Source organism: Galeopterus variegatus, unplaced genomic scaffold (genome assembly GCF_000696425.1).
Source record: "Galeopterus variegatus unplaced genomic scaffold, G_variegatus-3.0.2 Scaffold6651, whole genome shotgun sequence".
Lineage (NCBI taxonomy): Eukaryota > Metazoa > Chordata > Mammalia > Dermoptera > Cynocephalidae > Galeopterus > Galeopterus variegatus.
The window spans coordinates 86553-101765 of record NW_007732762.1 but is presented as its reverse complement, the minus strand read 5'-3'; the positions used below and the strand labels follow the sequence as shown (position 1 = coordinate 101765).

The 15213-nt window shown below is 39.7% G+C and overlaps 1 protein-coding gene across 1 annotated transcript in view; it reads left to right on the top strand.

Annotated features, from left to right (window-relative positions):
• Nucleotides 1-456: 456 nt before the first annotated feature.
• Nucleotides 457-15213, top strand: part of LOC103606524 (thrombospondin type-1 domain-containing protein 7B-like) — a gene marked incomplete at its 3' end in the record, with an annotated part of 84040 nt that continues 69283 nt past the window's right edge. The window contains exons 1-2 of the mRNA XM_008591108.1: nt 457-737; nt 14056-14225. Coding sequence (XP_008589330.1) covers nt 457-737; nt 14056-14225 — 451 coding nt within the window. The remainder of the gene's footprint in view (nt 738-14055; nt 14226-15213) is intronic.

The window sequence follows — 15213 nt, the reverse complement described above, 5'->3', positions numbered from 1 at the left end:
ACTCTACAGCTTACATTTACCTTTCACAGTGGACAAATTATTTAGCCTCCCTGAGCCTAAGTTTTCTTATCCTCAAAAGGACGTAACAAAATGCAAACTCATAAGCTTGTCGCGAGAAAGTGTCTGTGAATGCAGCACAGTTGTGATACCTGAAAACCAGTCAGTACATGGTAATGATAGGCTCTGTCATTGGTGGAAGCACCCTAGAAGGACCTCCATTGTTCTTCATAATAACGATGAATGTGGACCTATCTTACATGTGTGTCTCGGTAGAGTGAAGCAGCTTCACTGTTTCAGATGAAATCGAGTGCACATTCTTAAAATGTTATGTCCTCCAATATTTTATCCTGAGGCCTCTACCATTTTAAAAAGTCTTCCTATTTAACGCTTAAACCAGCTTTCAGATTTTTTTCTTGTAGTGGGCACTTCATAATGTCAGTTGCATGCATTTAATCGATGGCTTCCTGTTTCTGCTTCTGTTGCTTCAGCCTTTGCATGCAAGACTCCTTCCCTTTGACGGTTCAGTCCTGCATCATGCCGAAAGACTGTGAGACCACCGAATGGTCCTCCTGGAGCCCCTGCTCCAAGACGTGTCATTCAGGGAGTCTCTCGCCAGGGTTCAGGAGCAGGAGCCGGAATGTGAAGCACATTGCTATTGGAGGTGGAAAGGAGTGCCCCGAACTTCTTGAGAAAGAGGCCTGCATTGTTGAAGGAGAGCTTCTGCAGCCATGTCCCAGGTATTGTGCATGCTTTGGCATGAGTATTTTAATTTATAATCTTACTTGATGTGGTAATAGGGACGTTAACAATAATAAAACTAGCTGTGACTCATATTTACTGAGTCTTCACTCAGTATAAAAGTACCATACTTGGCAGTATAGGGTAGTGAGTTAAGAGCATGGGCTTTGGTGCTCACTCCCTGGGTTCAAGTCCTGCATCTGTGCCTTTCTAATTGTATGAATTTCATTAAGTTACTTAATTCTGGTGCTGCAGTCTACTCATCTACTAATCGTTCTTACTTCATACAGTGCTTGCCACATAGTAAATGCTCAGTAACTATTTGTTATTATTACCTGAGACACACACACTTAATTCTTATGACTGTCTAAGAAGCCATTCATAGCATCCTCATTTTGCAAATTGCGCCATTAATGCTCAGAGAGATTAAATAATTCCTGGCGTGACACAGCTTATGAGTGGCAGCACCCTGATTCTAACCGAGTTCTGTCTCCAAATCTCACTGCCATTCTGTGATGTTGTTTCTATTCCGGATTCCCTAGGGAGCCTGAGAATGTTGGAAATTGAGTTATCATCTATTAGTAGCTATAGGTCTTGATATTGGTTATATTTTGCTTGATTATACAGTCCCTAGTAAGGGCCTCCAATGTATTTTCCTTTAGGTTGTTGGCTCACGGTGGGCGTGACACAGCTTATGAGTGGCAGCACCCTGATTCTAACCGAGTTCTGTCTCCAAATCTCGCTGCCATTCTGTGATGTTGTTTCTATTCCGGATTCCCTAGGGAGCCTGAGAATGTTGGAAATTGAGTTATCATCTATTAGTAGCTATATTTTAAGGTCTTGTTATTGGTTATATTTTGCTTGATTATACAGTCCCTAGTAAGGGCCTCCAATGTATTTTCCTTTAGGTTGTTGGCTCACGGTGGGCCCAAACTGATAATGACAGAAGTCATTTGGGCTGTCTGTTCAGAAGTCCGTTAGGGATGGATTTGTGGTAATTCCTGCTGGACAGCCGCCCTGAATTGTATCTGTTAAATCTGCAGCTGTTTGAGTTAGACATCTTCTATAGTTTCTTGTAGCCTCTAAGATTTGAGGATCATTTCCCAAGTAAAAAAATAAAACGAAGCAAAAAATAGATTCTTGTATGAATTAATCATTTGGTGATGTATGAATGGTAGGTGAATTACAAACCCAACAGGTATGGTTGATGAGCTGAAGCCTGGCTGTTCCCTAAACCTGAAATGATGTGTGTATCGGAAGGCAGGTTTCTGTTGTGAGATTCTTAGCCACTCACTCCCTCGCTTCACAGTCGGAATCAATGTTGATGGAAGACACTCCTTACATACTGATTGTCCATGTTTTACTAAAATGGCCCCTTAGATTCTTATTATTCCTTACCTCAAAGGCAGAGAATGTAGACGCAGTTCATGATCCTTTCCACAATAACTCACAATTTCTGAGTCCTTTCTCGTCGTGTTAAATATATGTCCAGTCTCTCAAAACACCAACTCTGGAGCAAAACAGGGACTTGGAAATGGCATAAATCTGAGGACCTGGTCCCTGTTGATGTTGGATATAGCAGGATTAAAATTGTATCTCTATCCCTTAATACTGTGTGACCTTGAACAAGCTGTACAACTTCTCTAAAACATTTCTCTTTCAGTAAAATATGTCTAATAATGCTTGTGCTGCAGGGTTGGAAAGCTAAAAACCAGGTATGTAAAATGCCAGGTCCAGCGCTTAGCACACAGGAGGTACTGTAAGAAGGGTGATGATTATTGTTGCTGTTTGCAGGTGTGCTTGTTTTTTCCAGGAGAATTCCTCCTTTCCTTGGACAGCATACTATAGTGATTTCATGATGTAGAAACTTATTTCTTTTCTGTAGTTTAGAAATCTAGTTTCCCTTAGGAGGTATACTCCAGGAGCATAGGCAGGCAGGAGTAGAATCTGGGTTTAATGATGACTTTGACATTGGTGTCTTTATCCTTCCTTCCTTTCATGGAATGGCTAGTGACCTCTGCCTGATATTTTCAACAGTTTATTGATTTATAGACATTCCTCCATTTTCTTTGTTAATAACTGTTACAGTTCTCTTAGAAGCCAGGGTAGTACCTTCATGATGATGCTGAGAAAGTTGGGATACATATGTATTTGTTAAATAATGCCTGCTTTTTATTGAGTACCTACAGTTGGCCAGTAATTACAACAGAGTTATAAATTAACTAAATATAAGAATATTTATTTATTTATTTATTTATTTATTTTGTCCTTTTTTATGACCGGCTGCACTGCACTCAGCCAGTGAGTGATATAAGAATATTTATTTATTTATTTATTTATTTATTTTGTCCTTTTTTATGACCGGCTGCACCGCACTCAGCCAGTGAGTGCACTGCACTCAGCCAGTGAGTGCACCGGCCATCCCTATATAGGATCTGAACCCGCGACAGGAGCGCTGCTGTGCTCCCAGCGCCACACTCTCCCGAGTGCGCCACGGGCTCGGCCCTATAAGAATATTTACAGTAACATAGATTTATCATCCAAATGGGACACTTTTGAGAGTGAAGGGGTGTAAATTGGCACTGTTAGGAGTCAAGCACAGGTCCATTTGGCTCTGAAGTCAATATCATGTGCATGACATCACACTGACTTTCATGATAGGCACAGTGAAGACATGTACCTAGGTAAGGCCTCATTTACAAATGCACATGCATTCATGTGCATCATATTTTTTTCCTAACAAAGTAATGTGGAATGGTAATAAATCAGGATGCACACAAGATGAGTTTCTGTATTGAACTTCATTTGATTGGACCTTAATGTCTGAAAACAGAGGCTGACAAACTTTACTGATGATAAACCTGCCTCTCTAGTTTTACTGTTTGAAAATGTTGCTGAGTTTGATATTTATTTTTAAAAAACCTTTCCAATGATGAATTGGTGGGATATAGGAGTCTTGGGCAATTCACTAAAATACCAACCAATGTTTCCTAGGGAGAATGATGTGTTAACGAATTGATTCCACTTGGTTGTGGGAAGGAGAATGAATAAATAACAGCAGCAGAATTATCATCAGCTGACATTCTTACTTGTCTGAAACCTGGGCTTGTGGCCTCTACCACAGGAAAGCATAAAGGCTGTGTACTAACTTCTGTTTCTAGTTTGACATCGGAGATTAAAGTTCATTGTGAACAAGGAAAATGGAAACAAAAATGTATTAGGGAACAAAAATACCCATTTCTTCTTTCCCAGAATTCATGAGCAAGTCACATGCATCAAGCAATTTAATTCAACGTATTTCTCTGCATGAGGAAAATGTACATTTCTGTAACTCTTCATAGTGCTTTTTAAAAACTCTCCTAGAATGCAGTTTGGATTTTGCCCTTTCACCATCTTTGCTATAGGAGATGAATCCATTAATTCAAAAAGTCTCGGGCTGGCCTGGTGGCGCACTGGAGAGTGCGCCGCTTGGGAGTGCAGCGGCGCTCCTGCCGAGGGTTCGGATCCCATGTGGAGACCGGTTCCCGCTCACTGGCTGAGCGCGGTGTGGGCGCAACACCGAGGGTTGCGATCCCGTTACCGGTCAGTAAAAAAGACAAAAAGGAAAAAAAAAAAGTCTATATGACGACACCGAGGATTGCGATCCCGTTACCGGTCAGTAAAAAAGACAAAAAGGAAAAAAAAAAGTCTATATGGGCTCTTGATACACGTCAAGCCTTGTGCTAAGTGTTTGGAATACCTCAGAGAGCATGATAGACAAAGTTTCCTCCACTATGGAACTTAAATTTTAGTGAACATACACCAAATAAATAAAGTAAACTATACTCTTGGTGTATGAGCTATGGAAAAAATAAAACATTAGAGCAAGATAAAGGTAGATGCTTCTGGAAACTGTGATGTGGGGTCAGTACAGTTACAGTTAGGGTCATTAGAGAAGGTTTACTTAAACAAGCAGGGATTTTTGGGAGGGTGGCTTGGTGAGTATTTAAAGGAATGAGTAAATTAAACAGGTAATTAGGAGAAAAATGTTCCAAGAGCAGCGTGTAGAAAGGGAAGTGCTCTAGTCCCTGCATGTTAACATTCTTCAGTTGCATAGCTTTGGGCGTGATTCTTCTCATCCTGGCTCCCCTGACCAGCATTTAACTCTAAACACTACGAGTTCCAGTCCCCAAAACATGATTTCATGAAAAGAATTGTAACCAAGAGGAGCTTGTTCTAGAAGCACTTCTGGGACCAGAACACTTTGGACGTTGCTTTGGGGCAACTAATTTAAGTTGAAAGGAGACAGAGACCAGTCTATGTTATGCTACTTGGAAAAGTTTAGAACTCCATGAGGGTTAGTATTGTCTACCCCTAAGTTTGTTTCAAAGTGTAGTTTTTGACCAAGACATATGTAGACCCCAAGAAACCCCTTTCTTCAGCATTACAAAGTCTACTTGTAATTTTATGCTCTTCCCCACTTCCAACAAAACACGAAACACTCGCATCGCATATTATGGGGTGGGGAATGGGCAAAACACGAAACAGTCACATTGTAAATTTCTGGGGTGGGGAATGGACATGGAAGAGAAAAGATAAATCTGCTTGCCACTTGCCAGCTTTGCTCTTGGTGCTGTTATCTCCTGTCATTGGGCATTGTGACCTTGAGCATTATGTTCTTCTCTGCCCAAACACAGAGAGATATGAATTGGATAAAATACCTTGGCACTTGGGTCATTTCTTGTGTCCTGATTAACATCTGTAAAATTAGATCCTACATCTCAACTAAGGGGGAGGTTAAAAGCATTCTGACGCTGTAAAGGATGAGGAGGCTCTGCTTACTTGATAGGATAGAGAAAGACAAAGGACACAGGGGCATTAATAGTTTAAATGCTTCATGTCAGAGGGCTTAGACACAACCTGATTCTGGAACAGCTATGACTGACGATCCCTTGGGCTTTAGCAGAGAGCCCCATTCTGGCTGAAGACACTGTAACATACAAGAATATTGCAAAAACATCAAATGCAGACATCTTTCTTAGAAGTGACACCTCAGATGACCTGCCAGTAACTTCTACTACCCCACTGGGACGCAACAGTTTTCATGTGAAAGTGACTGTTCTATGTCTTAAATTATCATTTATAGTTTGAAATCAAATATAAGACAGCACTATTAAATGGTGACAGTGACCAATGCTGACTCTTAAGAGAATCTAAAGGCAGAGACTGAACAGCTGATAGTATTACAGTACAGACTATGTGATATTACTACACAGAAAAGCCAACTTGTAAAAGTGTTGCAGTACTCTGGTCTGGCACTCAATGTATAGGCCCTTGTAATCCATGCCTCCTTGTTTCTGGTATGTATGAATTTATCCTTATTATGGGTAAACTCGAGATTCTTCACAAGAAGTCTGTCTGTGCAAACTCATGCTGAGAGATCTCTCTGGGACCCCGCATCCCACTTTGAGTTGCTTGTAAAACAAATCCCCGAGACCAGCCTGGTTCTACCTAACATATTTTTGAGGCACTGAACCTAATTTTAGATTTTCTAGATGTATTTTTTTCCCCTTTTAGAAAACCCTGCTAATTAGGTGATGGATTTTTTCAGATGAATATTGAAGCCAGGGATAGCACTGAGAAAAAAGGATGGTGGATGAAAACCGGGCATGGTTGTTTGCTTCCTTTGCCTTTGAAACAAGAGTGAGGTGTTGTGCAGAGGTGTTCGCTCAGCACCTGCTTCAGCCTGTCACTGTGTTAATCACTGGAGAATTCGGAAAACTTTCAGTCTGTTTACACTTAGCTTATTTGTCATAAGAATCTTGAGTAATACACTATTTCAAAACTAGTGTACCCAGAACACTATAACCACATCCTCTAAGAGTTCTCTAATGTTCCCAAACCTTATTCCATGCATTTGGATATTTTATTTATTTTTTTCCTCTACCTTAGAGAGAATAGCACCTAGAAAAGTGTCTAGCTCATAGTAAATGCTCACTACACATTGGATGAATGGGTGAATAAATGAATGCTCAAGGGAAGTTCCAGAACATTATTATGCATAGAGTACTTTATTCCATGCTTATATTTATTATTTAATGTGCGTAAACAATTCAAAGGCATTTTTTGCAAAGAGAAATGAAATTGGCATCGTCAAGGAGATCAAATGAGGACATTACCTAGGACAGGGATGGACAAATGCAGCTGGCCATGGTCCCACATGGCCACCATGCTCCTGATCATATTGTGTCTGGTTTTCCAGATAAAAAGTCGCCATCGTCATTGATTATGAGTTGCTTCAAAAAAGATGAGGAGTGAGATCACAGTCTGAATTTGTAAAACTTTACCTTCCAGAGCATGACTTACCACATCTTCAAATCTTCTCCCATTGATTTTATTTTTTTATCACAGCACCTAACATGCTGCATGTAGTAGGAGCTTAATAAGTGGTTGTAAAATGAATTAATAGATTCTTTGAGGATTTTTAAAAAAATAATTGTTTTAATTAAGCAATTTTTCTACAGCAATTGAAGAGTAAAGGAGTCATGACCTGGAACCCTCGGGAGAATCTCTTTTAGAAAAGAAACAGCAAGCATGTAGTAGGAGCTTAATAAGTGGTTGTAAAATGAATTAATAGATTCTTTGAGGATTTTTTTAAAAAATAATTGTTTTAATTAAGCAGTTTTTCTACAGCAATTGAAGAGTAAAGGAGTCATGACCTGGAACCCTCAGGAGAATCTCTTTTAGAAAAGAAACAGCAATTTTCTAAGAAACTGGAAATTGTTTCAACAGTAGACTGATACCTTTTTATTGGGTCTACGTATGACTCATGCATATTGTGTCACGAGTTCCTATTGTGCTGCTTTAAGTCCTCCTGGATGGAAGATTTGTTCTCCAGTTAGTGTAAGAAAGTTAATGTACTGTTAAGTGCTGTGCATAGTGATAGAAGTCCATTAATAATACATATGTGGAGTTTGGCTAGCAAAGCCATCTGCTGAAGAGCAAAGAGCTTTGCACTCCAGAGTAGCTTTCCGTAATCAATAGTCCCACTCTATTCAATAAAAAATTACTAGAGCATAAAATGTATAAAGCTTGATCAGTTCCCTTTATTTTGGTTGTCTGTTCAGCAAAAAATGACAAGTTAATTCTTTTCTAAATGCATTTACCACTTTAAAAGGACAACAGACATGACCATAAATTAGTCATGCTGCAATACACTGCTTTTTAATATACACATGCATTTAATTTGAATACCTTGCACTAGGGTTTCAATTCCAAGAGTGTTTGCAAATCTACACGTGCTCAGTCAAAACATGACCATTAACTAATGCAATTATTCTTCCAATCTGTCATCATTAAATCACTGAAGATTTTATTCTGTGTTGCTTTGCCTTAAATCTAAGTCTTTGGAAGGAAGAGAAAGCAATTCATACTTTTTGAGCAATTCTAAGCTTCATGAAAGTGACAAAGCTTGGATTCTAAAGGGCAGGGGTTGCTGTAAAGCTATGATGGTCTGGTACTATTTTAAGAATAGTCACCAAATGTGCCTACTTCTCTAATTTTGGCTTTGCTAATTTAAGATGTCTTACTCATTGCTTCTTAGCAGTGAATTCCTTACTCCTTCTGTTCCCCTATCTCCCCTTCAATTTGGGAAATAGTTTGATTATGGGATTCCTTGAGTTGGACATTAGTCTCAGGAAATAAGATGGCTACATGAGTTATTTAACTCCAAGGCCTTGAGTAGACGTTTCTAACCCAGATCTGTCTCCTGTATCTCTTGATGAGAATATGTATTTCCACAGTTAGAAGATTCTTTTCTTTGGCTTGATCATGGTTTCTTCATTTAAGCTGCATATACCTATTAAAAATGACAACTTACTAAATCTGAACTGTTTCTATAACACATGGATACATTCATTACCATTTCCTAAGATTAGACTTAAATTATGGGGACATATGAAGAAATTGTGCAATAGTTTCAGGCATGGGGGAAAAGAGTTCAGAAAACAGATTCTAGGAGGTAAACAAAGCTGATACTCATGATTATAAGATATATGGTTGCTCTGATGTGTGCGATTTTGTCCTCTTTTTGGGGCTGTCTCTTAAGCTGCATATACCTATTAAAAATGACAACTTACTAAATCTGAACTGTTTCTATAACACATGGATACATTCATTACCATTTCCTAAGATTAGACTTAAATTATGGGGACATATGAAGAAATTGTGCAATAGTTTCAGGCATGGGGGAAAAGAGTTCAGAAAACAGATTCTAGGAGGTAAACAAAGCTGATACTCATGATTATAAGATATATGGTTGCTCTGATGTGTGCGATTTTGTCCTCTTTTGGGGGCTGTCTCACCTAAAATTTCAGTACCAAGAAATTGTGCTATTAATATTAGGGGCAAAAAAAAAAAAAAAAGAAAATTGGAATCATTCATTATTCCCCTCTTTTTCTCCCATACCATGTCTAATCCATTAGAAGGTTCTCTACACCTTCAAAATATGTTTAACCTCTGACCCCTTCTCACCATGTTTGCTGTGACTGCTGCAGCTGAAGCCAATGCCATCTCTCCTAGACGGGCAAAGCCCTCCACATTTGTCTCGCTTCTCCCCCCTCCCCTGTCCCCTATAGGCTTTTCTTTAACCAGTAGCCAGGGTGAGTTTTTAAAAACGTATATCACATCATCACGTTACCACTCTTCCCAAAACTTTCCCACAATTTCCCAGCTCATTGGAATAACACTCGTAAACCTTACTCTGGCCTACAAGGCTCTACATGGCCTGGTTCTTGACCACCCTCATTTCCTTTCTCTGCTCTTTCCCTCTAAATCCACCTGCCCTGGTCCCACTGGCTTCTGTGCTGTTCCTGGAAAGTGTTGAGCAGCCTCCGCTCTGGGGCCTTTGGACCTGCTCTTCTTTGCCCAGAACACTTTTTGTCTTCTTTTCCACCTGTGTTCGTGTGTACCTCTCATTTTATTCAGGACTCTGAGCACTTCGCTGATCGTGGCACTGAAATAGTTCTCTTCATCCCACTCTCTTGTCCCCATCTTACCTAATGCCATGCTATGTATCAAGGCATCTACGTCTGCACATCCCCCTGGAAAGTGATCTTCCCAAGGCCAGGGACTTTGTCTTGCTCAGTGCTGTACATCTCTGTAGTCTGAAATCGTCCTTGGCATGTAGTTACAGCTCAAGAATTCCCTATTGAAAGAAGGATGGGTGACCCCATGGATGCGTAAGTGACATACCTACCATTTGGGCAATCCTAGTGGAGCCTGAAGTCTTTCATAGAATGACACCTTTCTGGAGTCAGTCTGTCTTACCTGTCCTTATTTTAACTAGAATGTCCTTGTAGGAGTTGTATTCCATGTGGATTCAGTATTTGAGTTATTAGCCTGCCCCTTCTTAAAGGTGTGGGGTTTCAGAGTGGCTGACAATGTGCTCTCTCACTCATAGCAGGGACATTGGGGTTGGTTGCACATGAATGAATGGCAGGTTTACCTAACATTCAGAATGACCAGGGAGCAATGTGGGGAATTTGATTTTTGGGATTTGAAAAGGCATTCCTTTTCAAAAAGTCATCTTCTGCATCTTTTGGTGGGAATTTGAATTTTCACAGTTAGAATTTCCTTTACTTGGCTTTCATATTGTCTCTCTTTTTAACTTGCAATTGTCTCCTGAAAGTGCTGAAATTTGACCCTATGTGACCACAGTACTTTAATTATAAGATGATTGGCCATAAAATATTCTCAAACTGTATTTGTGTTTGAGATTAGAAGAAAATTATTTTGGCAGTGTGAACTATTATTGGTCAGTTGTCACTGACAACATCATTGTCACCCACAAATAATTCTTCTGTCTGTGAAAGGATAAATAATATTTCCTTTGTAGGGGTGTTGGGAGGATTAAATGAAGTAATGCATCTAAATTCATAGTGCAGTGCCTAGCATAGAGTGAGAAGGCAAAAGATGTAGGCTGTTATTTTATTACTTGGGGGATCTGTCATGACACCTAGTAGACCAAAGAAATTAATGCCTTGTTTATTCTGTTCAGCCAGAACCTTTGAAGAAGGCAAATTGATTCTACATGCTCACATTGGTAAGGGGCTATGAGAATTAATTAATTTATTTCATTCCATGGCCACTTAGTCTGCTTGAGGCATTTCCATGACCAATTTCAAAGTACTGCTCACCCTTAGGAGATAGGACTCCGGCCTTTGAGGCTCCCTATATTCCCCTCCTAAGCAAGAGGACAAAATGAGGATGTGTTGAAAGGCATTGGAATTGGAAGGTAGGGGGTTGAAATGACCCGGTCTTTGACATGAGCACAGCCATTAAAGAGAGCATCCCAGGCATCAAGAAGCCAAGTTTTCTGGAGGCTAGAGGACTATCACTGTAATAACTTCTAAAGGAGAAAGGGAGGAACGTTTAGCTGAGCGGACTCCTTTGATTTCTTATTCTGTCAGATCCTAGAGATACTTTCTCAGGTTGGTGCAGTTCAGAACATTCCGTTTTCATGGCTGCTGGGTGATTTGTGACTAAGCATAGACAGAGCTTTAAAAAAAATAAAGGAAAAAAGTATGAGTAAAGACTATGAAAAGACCCACATTTCAAAAAGGGAGTATAAAAGTCCTTTCCTGGTGTGCTTTTTTCCTCTGCCTCTTGCTGGGCTGGTATTTTCTCTAAGGTAGCAAACAATAGTGATAATGATAAACATATTTATTTTGAGAATTTATCATTTGCCAGTGAGTGGAAGTTGGGTGTTTTTGGTTAATGAGCTACCAACACGATTTGTGTTACTTTATACTAAACCATAGTCATTAAACTCCTCTTTTCATTTTTCTACATAGCAATGGAGGAATTTTGGAAGTCACTAATTTTTACAGGGTCATGATAAATTAATTGTAAAAGCAATTTAAATGGCATGGCCCATTCCTTTGAAACAAGCAAAAAAATTATTGTGACTTCCTATAACTCTAAACTCTATGTTTCTTCCATGCTGTTTGATGAACTTTGGTTGCTGGAACTCAGACCATGGCAATCCTGGATCTCTAATAGTAGACTTTTAATGAAATCAATGAAATCCTCATAAATAAAAGGTCAAGCAAAAAAATTATTGTGACTTCCTATAACTCTAAACTCTATGTTTCTTCCATGCTGTTTGGTGAACTTTGGTTGCTGGAACTCAGACCATGGCAATCCTGGATCTCTAATAGTAGACTTTTAATGAAATCAATGAAATCCTCATAAATAAAAGGTCGATTCTGTGTGTAGTGATGTGTGTGTGTGTTTTCTGTGTCAGCAATGGGCAAAGGGCACATATAGAAGGACATAAGAAGAAAGGGAATGAACATTGATTGAACATTTATTATATGCCAGGTTCAGTGTTTGATATTATTATGCCCATTTCACAGATGGGAAAACAGAACTGGGCCAAAGTCACATGACTAGGAAGTGGCAAGGCTCAGATTGAAACCAGGTTGGTTTAACTCCAAAGTGTCGAACTATACTAGCCATTTTGCCTTTCTTATTTGCCAGCTATATCATAGGGGCCTATCAGTCAGCTGCTGTATCTGACCTCCTCCTTAACAGTCAAAGTTCTTCTTTTAGGGAACCCCTGGGAGAAGAAGGTTTGAAATAGAAACTTGGTAACCGCTCACCCCAACATATACCCCTCCCTCATTGTATTTTGCTCTGGAATACACGGCTACCTATGCCCTGAGATTCTGAAACACGAAGGACAAGCCCTCTGCTCAAGTGATCATAGAAAATAAGATGAGAACTCTGTGTGAGGAGAGAGGGCTTCGGAGCTTCAGCTCTGGAGAAGACCTGTCTCTGGGAAGAACTAAACTGCTCCCAGTCTCTCCTGCCCAGCAATTAGAAATGCATGACTGTCTGTATTCACCTGGAGTAAGTAGGACCCGAACTCTGCACTTCAAACTCTTGCCTGGCCCACCGACTAATTTTTAAGCCTGAGAAAACCATGTGAGAATCAACTAGTGAGGCTGAGGGAGAAAAATTGTGTCACAACTAATCCCAAAGGATCGTGCTAATCCTTTTACTACAGTGGGCTTTTGACAAGACTAATGGTTCTCAGTTTTCCAGCTTTTTAGAATGGCGACATTCATTGTGAGGTTCAGGTTTGGCCACTACTAGGTTTCTTAGAGATTTGCTTTCTTATTTTGATGTCTGTTACTGGATTTCAATTTTGCTCTACTTTCTGTAAGGCCAGGTTATTGCTGACACGTGATTTTTTTTTATTGCTGTTGTTTTTCTTTTTCCCTTAAACAATCACAAAGCTGAGAAATTTTTCTTCTAATCTGAAATAGGACAGCAGATAAGAGAATGTTCTTAGGTTTCGTTTATTGTTCCAGAAGTTAATAAGTCTGTTGGTATTTATGTGAGTGCTATAGGTTGTATTAATGCTGTAGGCTTGAGAAATGCTGTGATAACCCACAAAAGGAAATTCTCTCTGAAATAACTCTCCAGGTATGAATGTCATTTTCTGTAAGTTGTAAACAAGCTCCTTTATGTTTTTTCCGTGTGTGTGTGTGTGTGTGTGTGTGTGTGTGTGTGTGTGTGTATTAGAGGGCTTTTTAACCGTAAACAAGCTCCTTTATGTTTTTTCCGTGTGTGTGTGTGTGTGTGTGTGTGTGTGTGTGTGTATTAGAGGGCTTTTTAACCAGTTATAAACCATGGGGATATATTCTTAAGTCAGTTTAAATAACAGCATGGCTGCATAAGTAAAAAACTATTAATCAGTATATACAGTGGCATGGTGTTAACTCATGTTTATTATGTATGCCTTTATCCCAATGGCAAGGGTCAGATGGGTAAAAGAGTTTCTTATATCAAGAAGATCGAAAAGTTGGAGGTCATTTCTGTATATTTAAAATAATATATTCTCAACTTCACACATTCATATACTACCCTACTAATAAAAACGAATGGCCAACTCACAGAAAGTCATGTAGAAGTCTGTGAAGTGAAACCTCTTGACAAGTTCACCTGCCACAAACTAGGCTCATTGGGTTTCAACTCCTTCCTCTAGTTCTTTGGTCTCTTCCAGCTTCAAGGCTGAGATGTACCCACTGTTTATCCACATTACCTTCCCTCAGTGTGGTCATCCTGATCTATTACCATGATGGGCAGCTGGATTTTCTCTAGGAAATAAAAGGGATTTATGATTCAAAGCCAGTAGACTTCTTTATCCATAGGTAAAGATTTGGCCCTAGGAAGAGAGATTATGACACTTGATGTCATGACTTAAGTTTCCTTTAGAACTGTATATTTTCCTTACTTCTTCTTCTTCTTTTAAATAAATCGAACAAACAGGTATTCCTGGAGAACCTCTGAGTGGAAGGAATGCCAAGTCTCTCTCCTCCTCGAGCAGCAGGACCCCCATTGGCATGTGACAGGACCTGTTTGTGGCGGTGGGATCCAGACCCGGGAGGTGTACTGTGCCCACAGCATACCAGCGGCCGCTGCACAGAGGGCCAAGGAAGGTAGGCAGCCAGTTCTGGGGACTAGTTGGAAAGGAAATCAACTCCAGCACCATCTCCTAGTATTCTTCTTGATACATCGGATCCTTAGCAATCACAGATTTTATATTTGTTCTGCAGACTTTTTGCAACCCTCCCCAAGTTCTTCTACTTGAAGCAATTTGGAATAGTTAAAAATAGTAGTAATTATAATAACATTGGCCTCCAAAGAGTCATTGTGAATGTTAAATGAGAAAATGTACCAAAGGTGGTAGCACAAATGAATGCTGCAGGCTAAGGGGCTGGTATGCTGGAGTGAATCAGTTCCTATCAATGAATAGCAAGCCCTTTTATTATTTTTTTTCTAAAAGAATATATTTTTGTGAATTTGTGAATATAGGAATTTCTACTGACATATCTCTTTCAAATGTCAAGAATCAACTGTTTTATTGCCAAATTTTAATTTGTCTGAAGAATTAGGGTGGGGAGGAGGGAGAGAAAGCAGTAGCTTCCTCCCTGTTAAACCCTCTATTAGGCAGGTACAACCTCAGCACTAGTCCCCTTGTTTCAGAGTTTGGGCTAGTGATCACATAGAGACTGGGAAACTTGCTCAGATGTACATAAGTCAGTTGATTCATAGAAGAATGTGTGGCCTGTTCCAGCCACACTGGAGATCATGAGCAGTCCCCCTGCAGAAGTGGTCGAGGCAGGAATGTTTCCTTGGGCTGCCAACTGTGCGTACGCATTTCTACTATGTACTTCAGTTAGGAAGGCAAGGTGCAAGCTTTCTTGCTATGTTAATGCCTCGTTTTTATTCTGTAAAGCCTTTCATGCTAGACATCTTTTTTTTGTATGATGACATGGCCTTTTCGAGTCCCAGGGTATCTATGACCACAGCCTTGCATGATGCACGTTATGGGATAATCTTTATGGACCCCTTAGTATTTTGCGTCAACAATTGAAGTTAAAGAGGCACATTTACAGGGCTACAGTTTTTTTATTTTTTAATTGA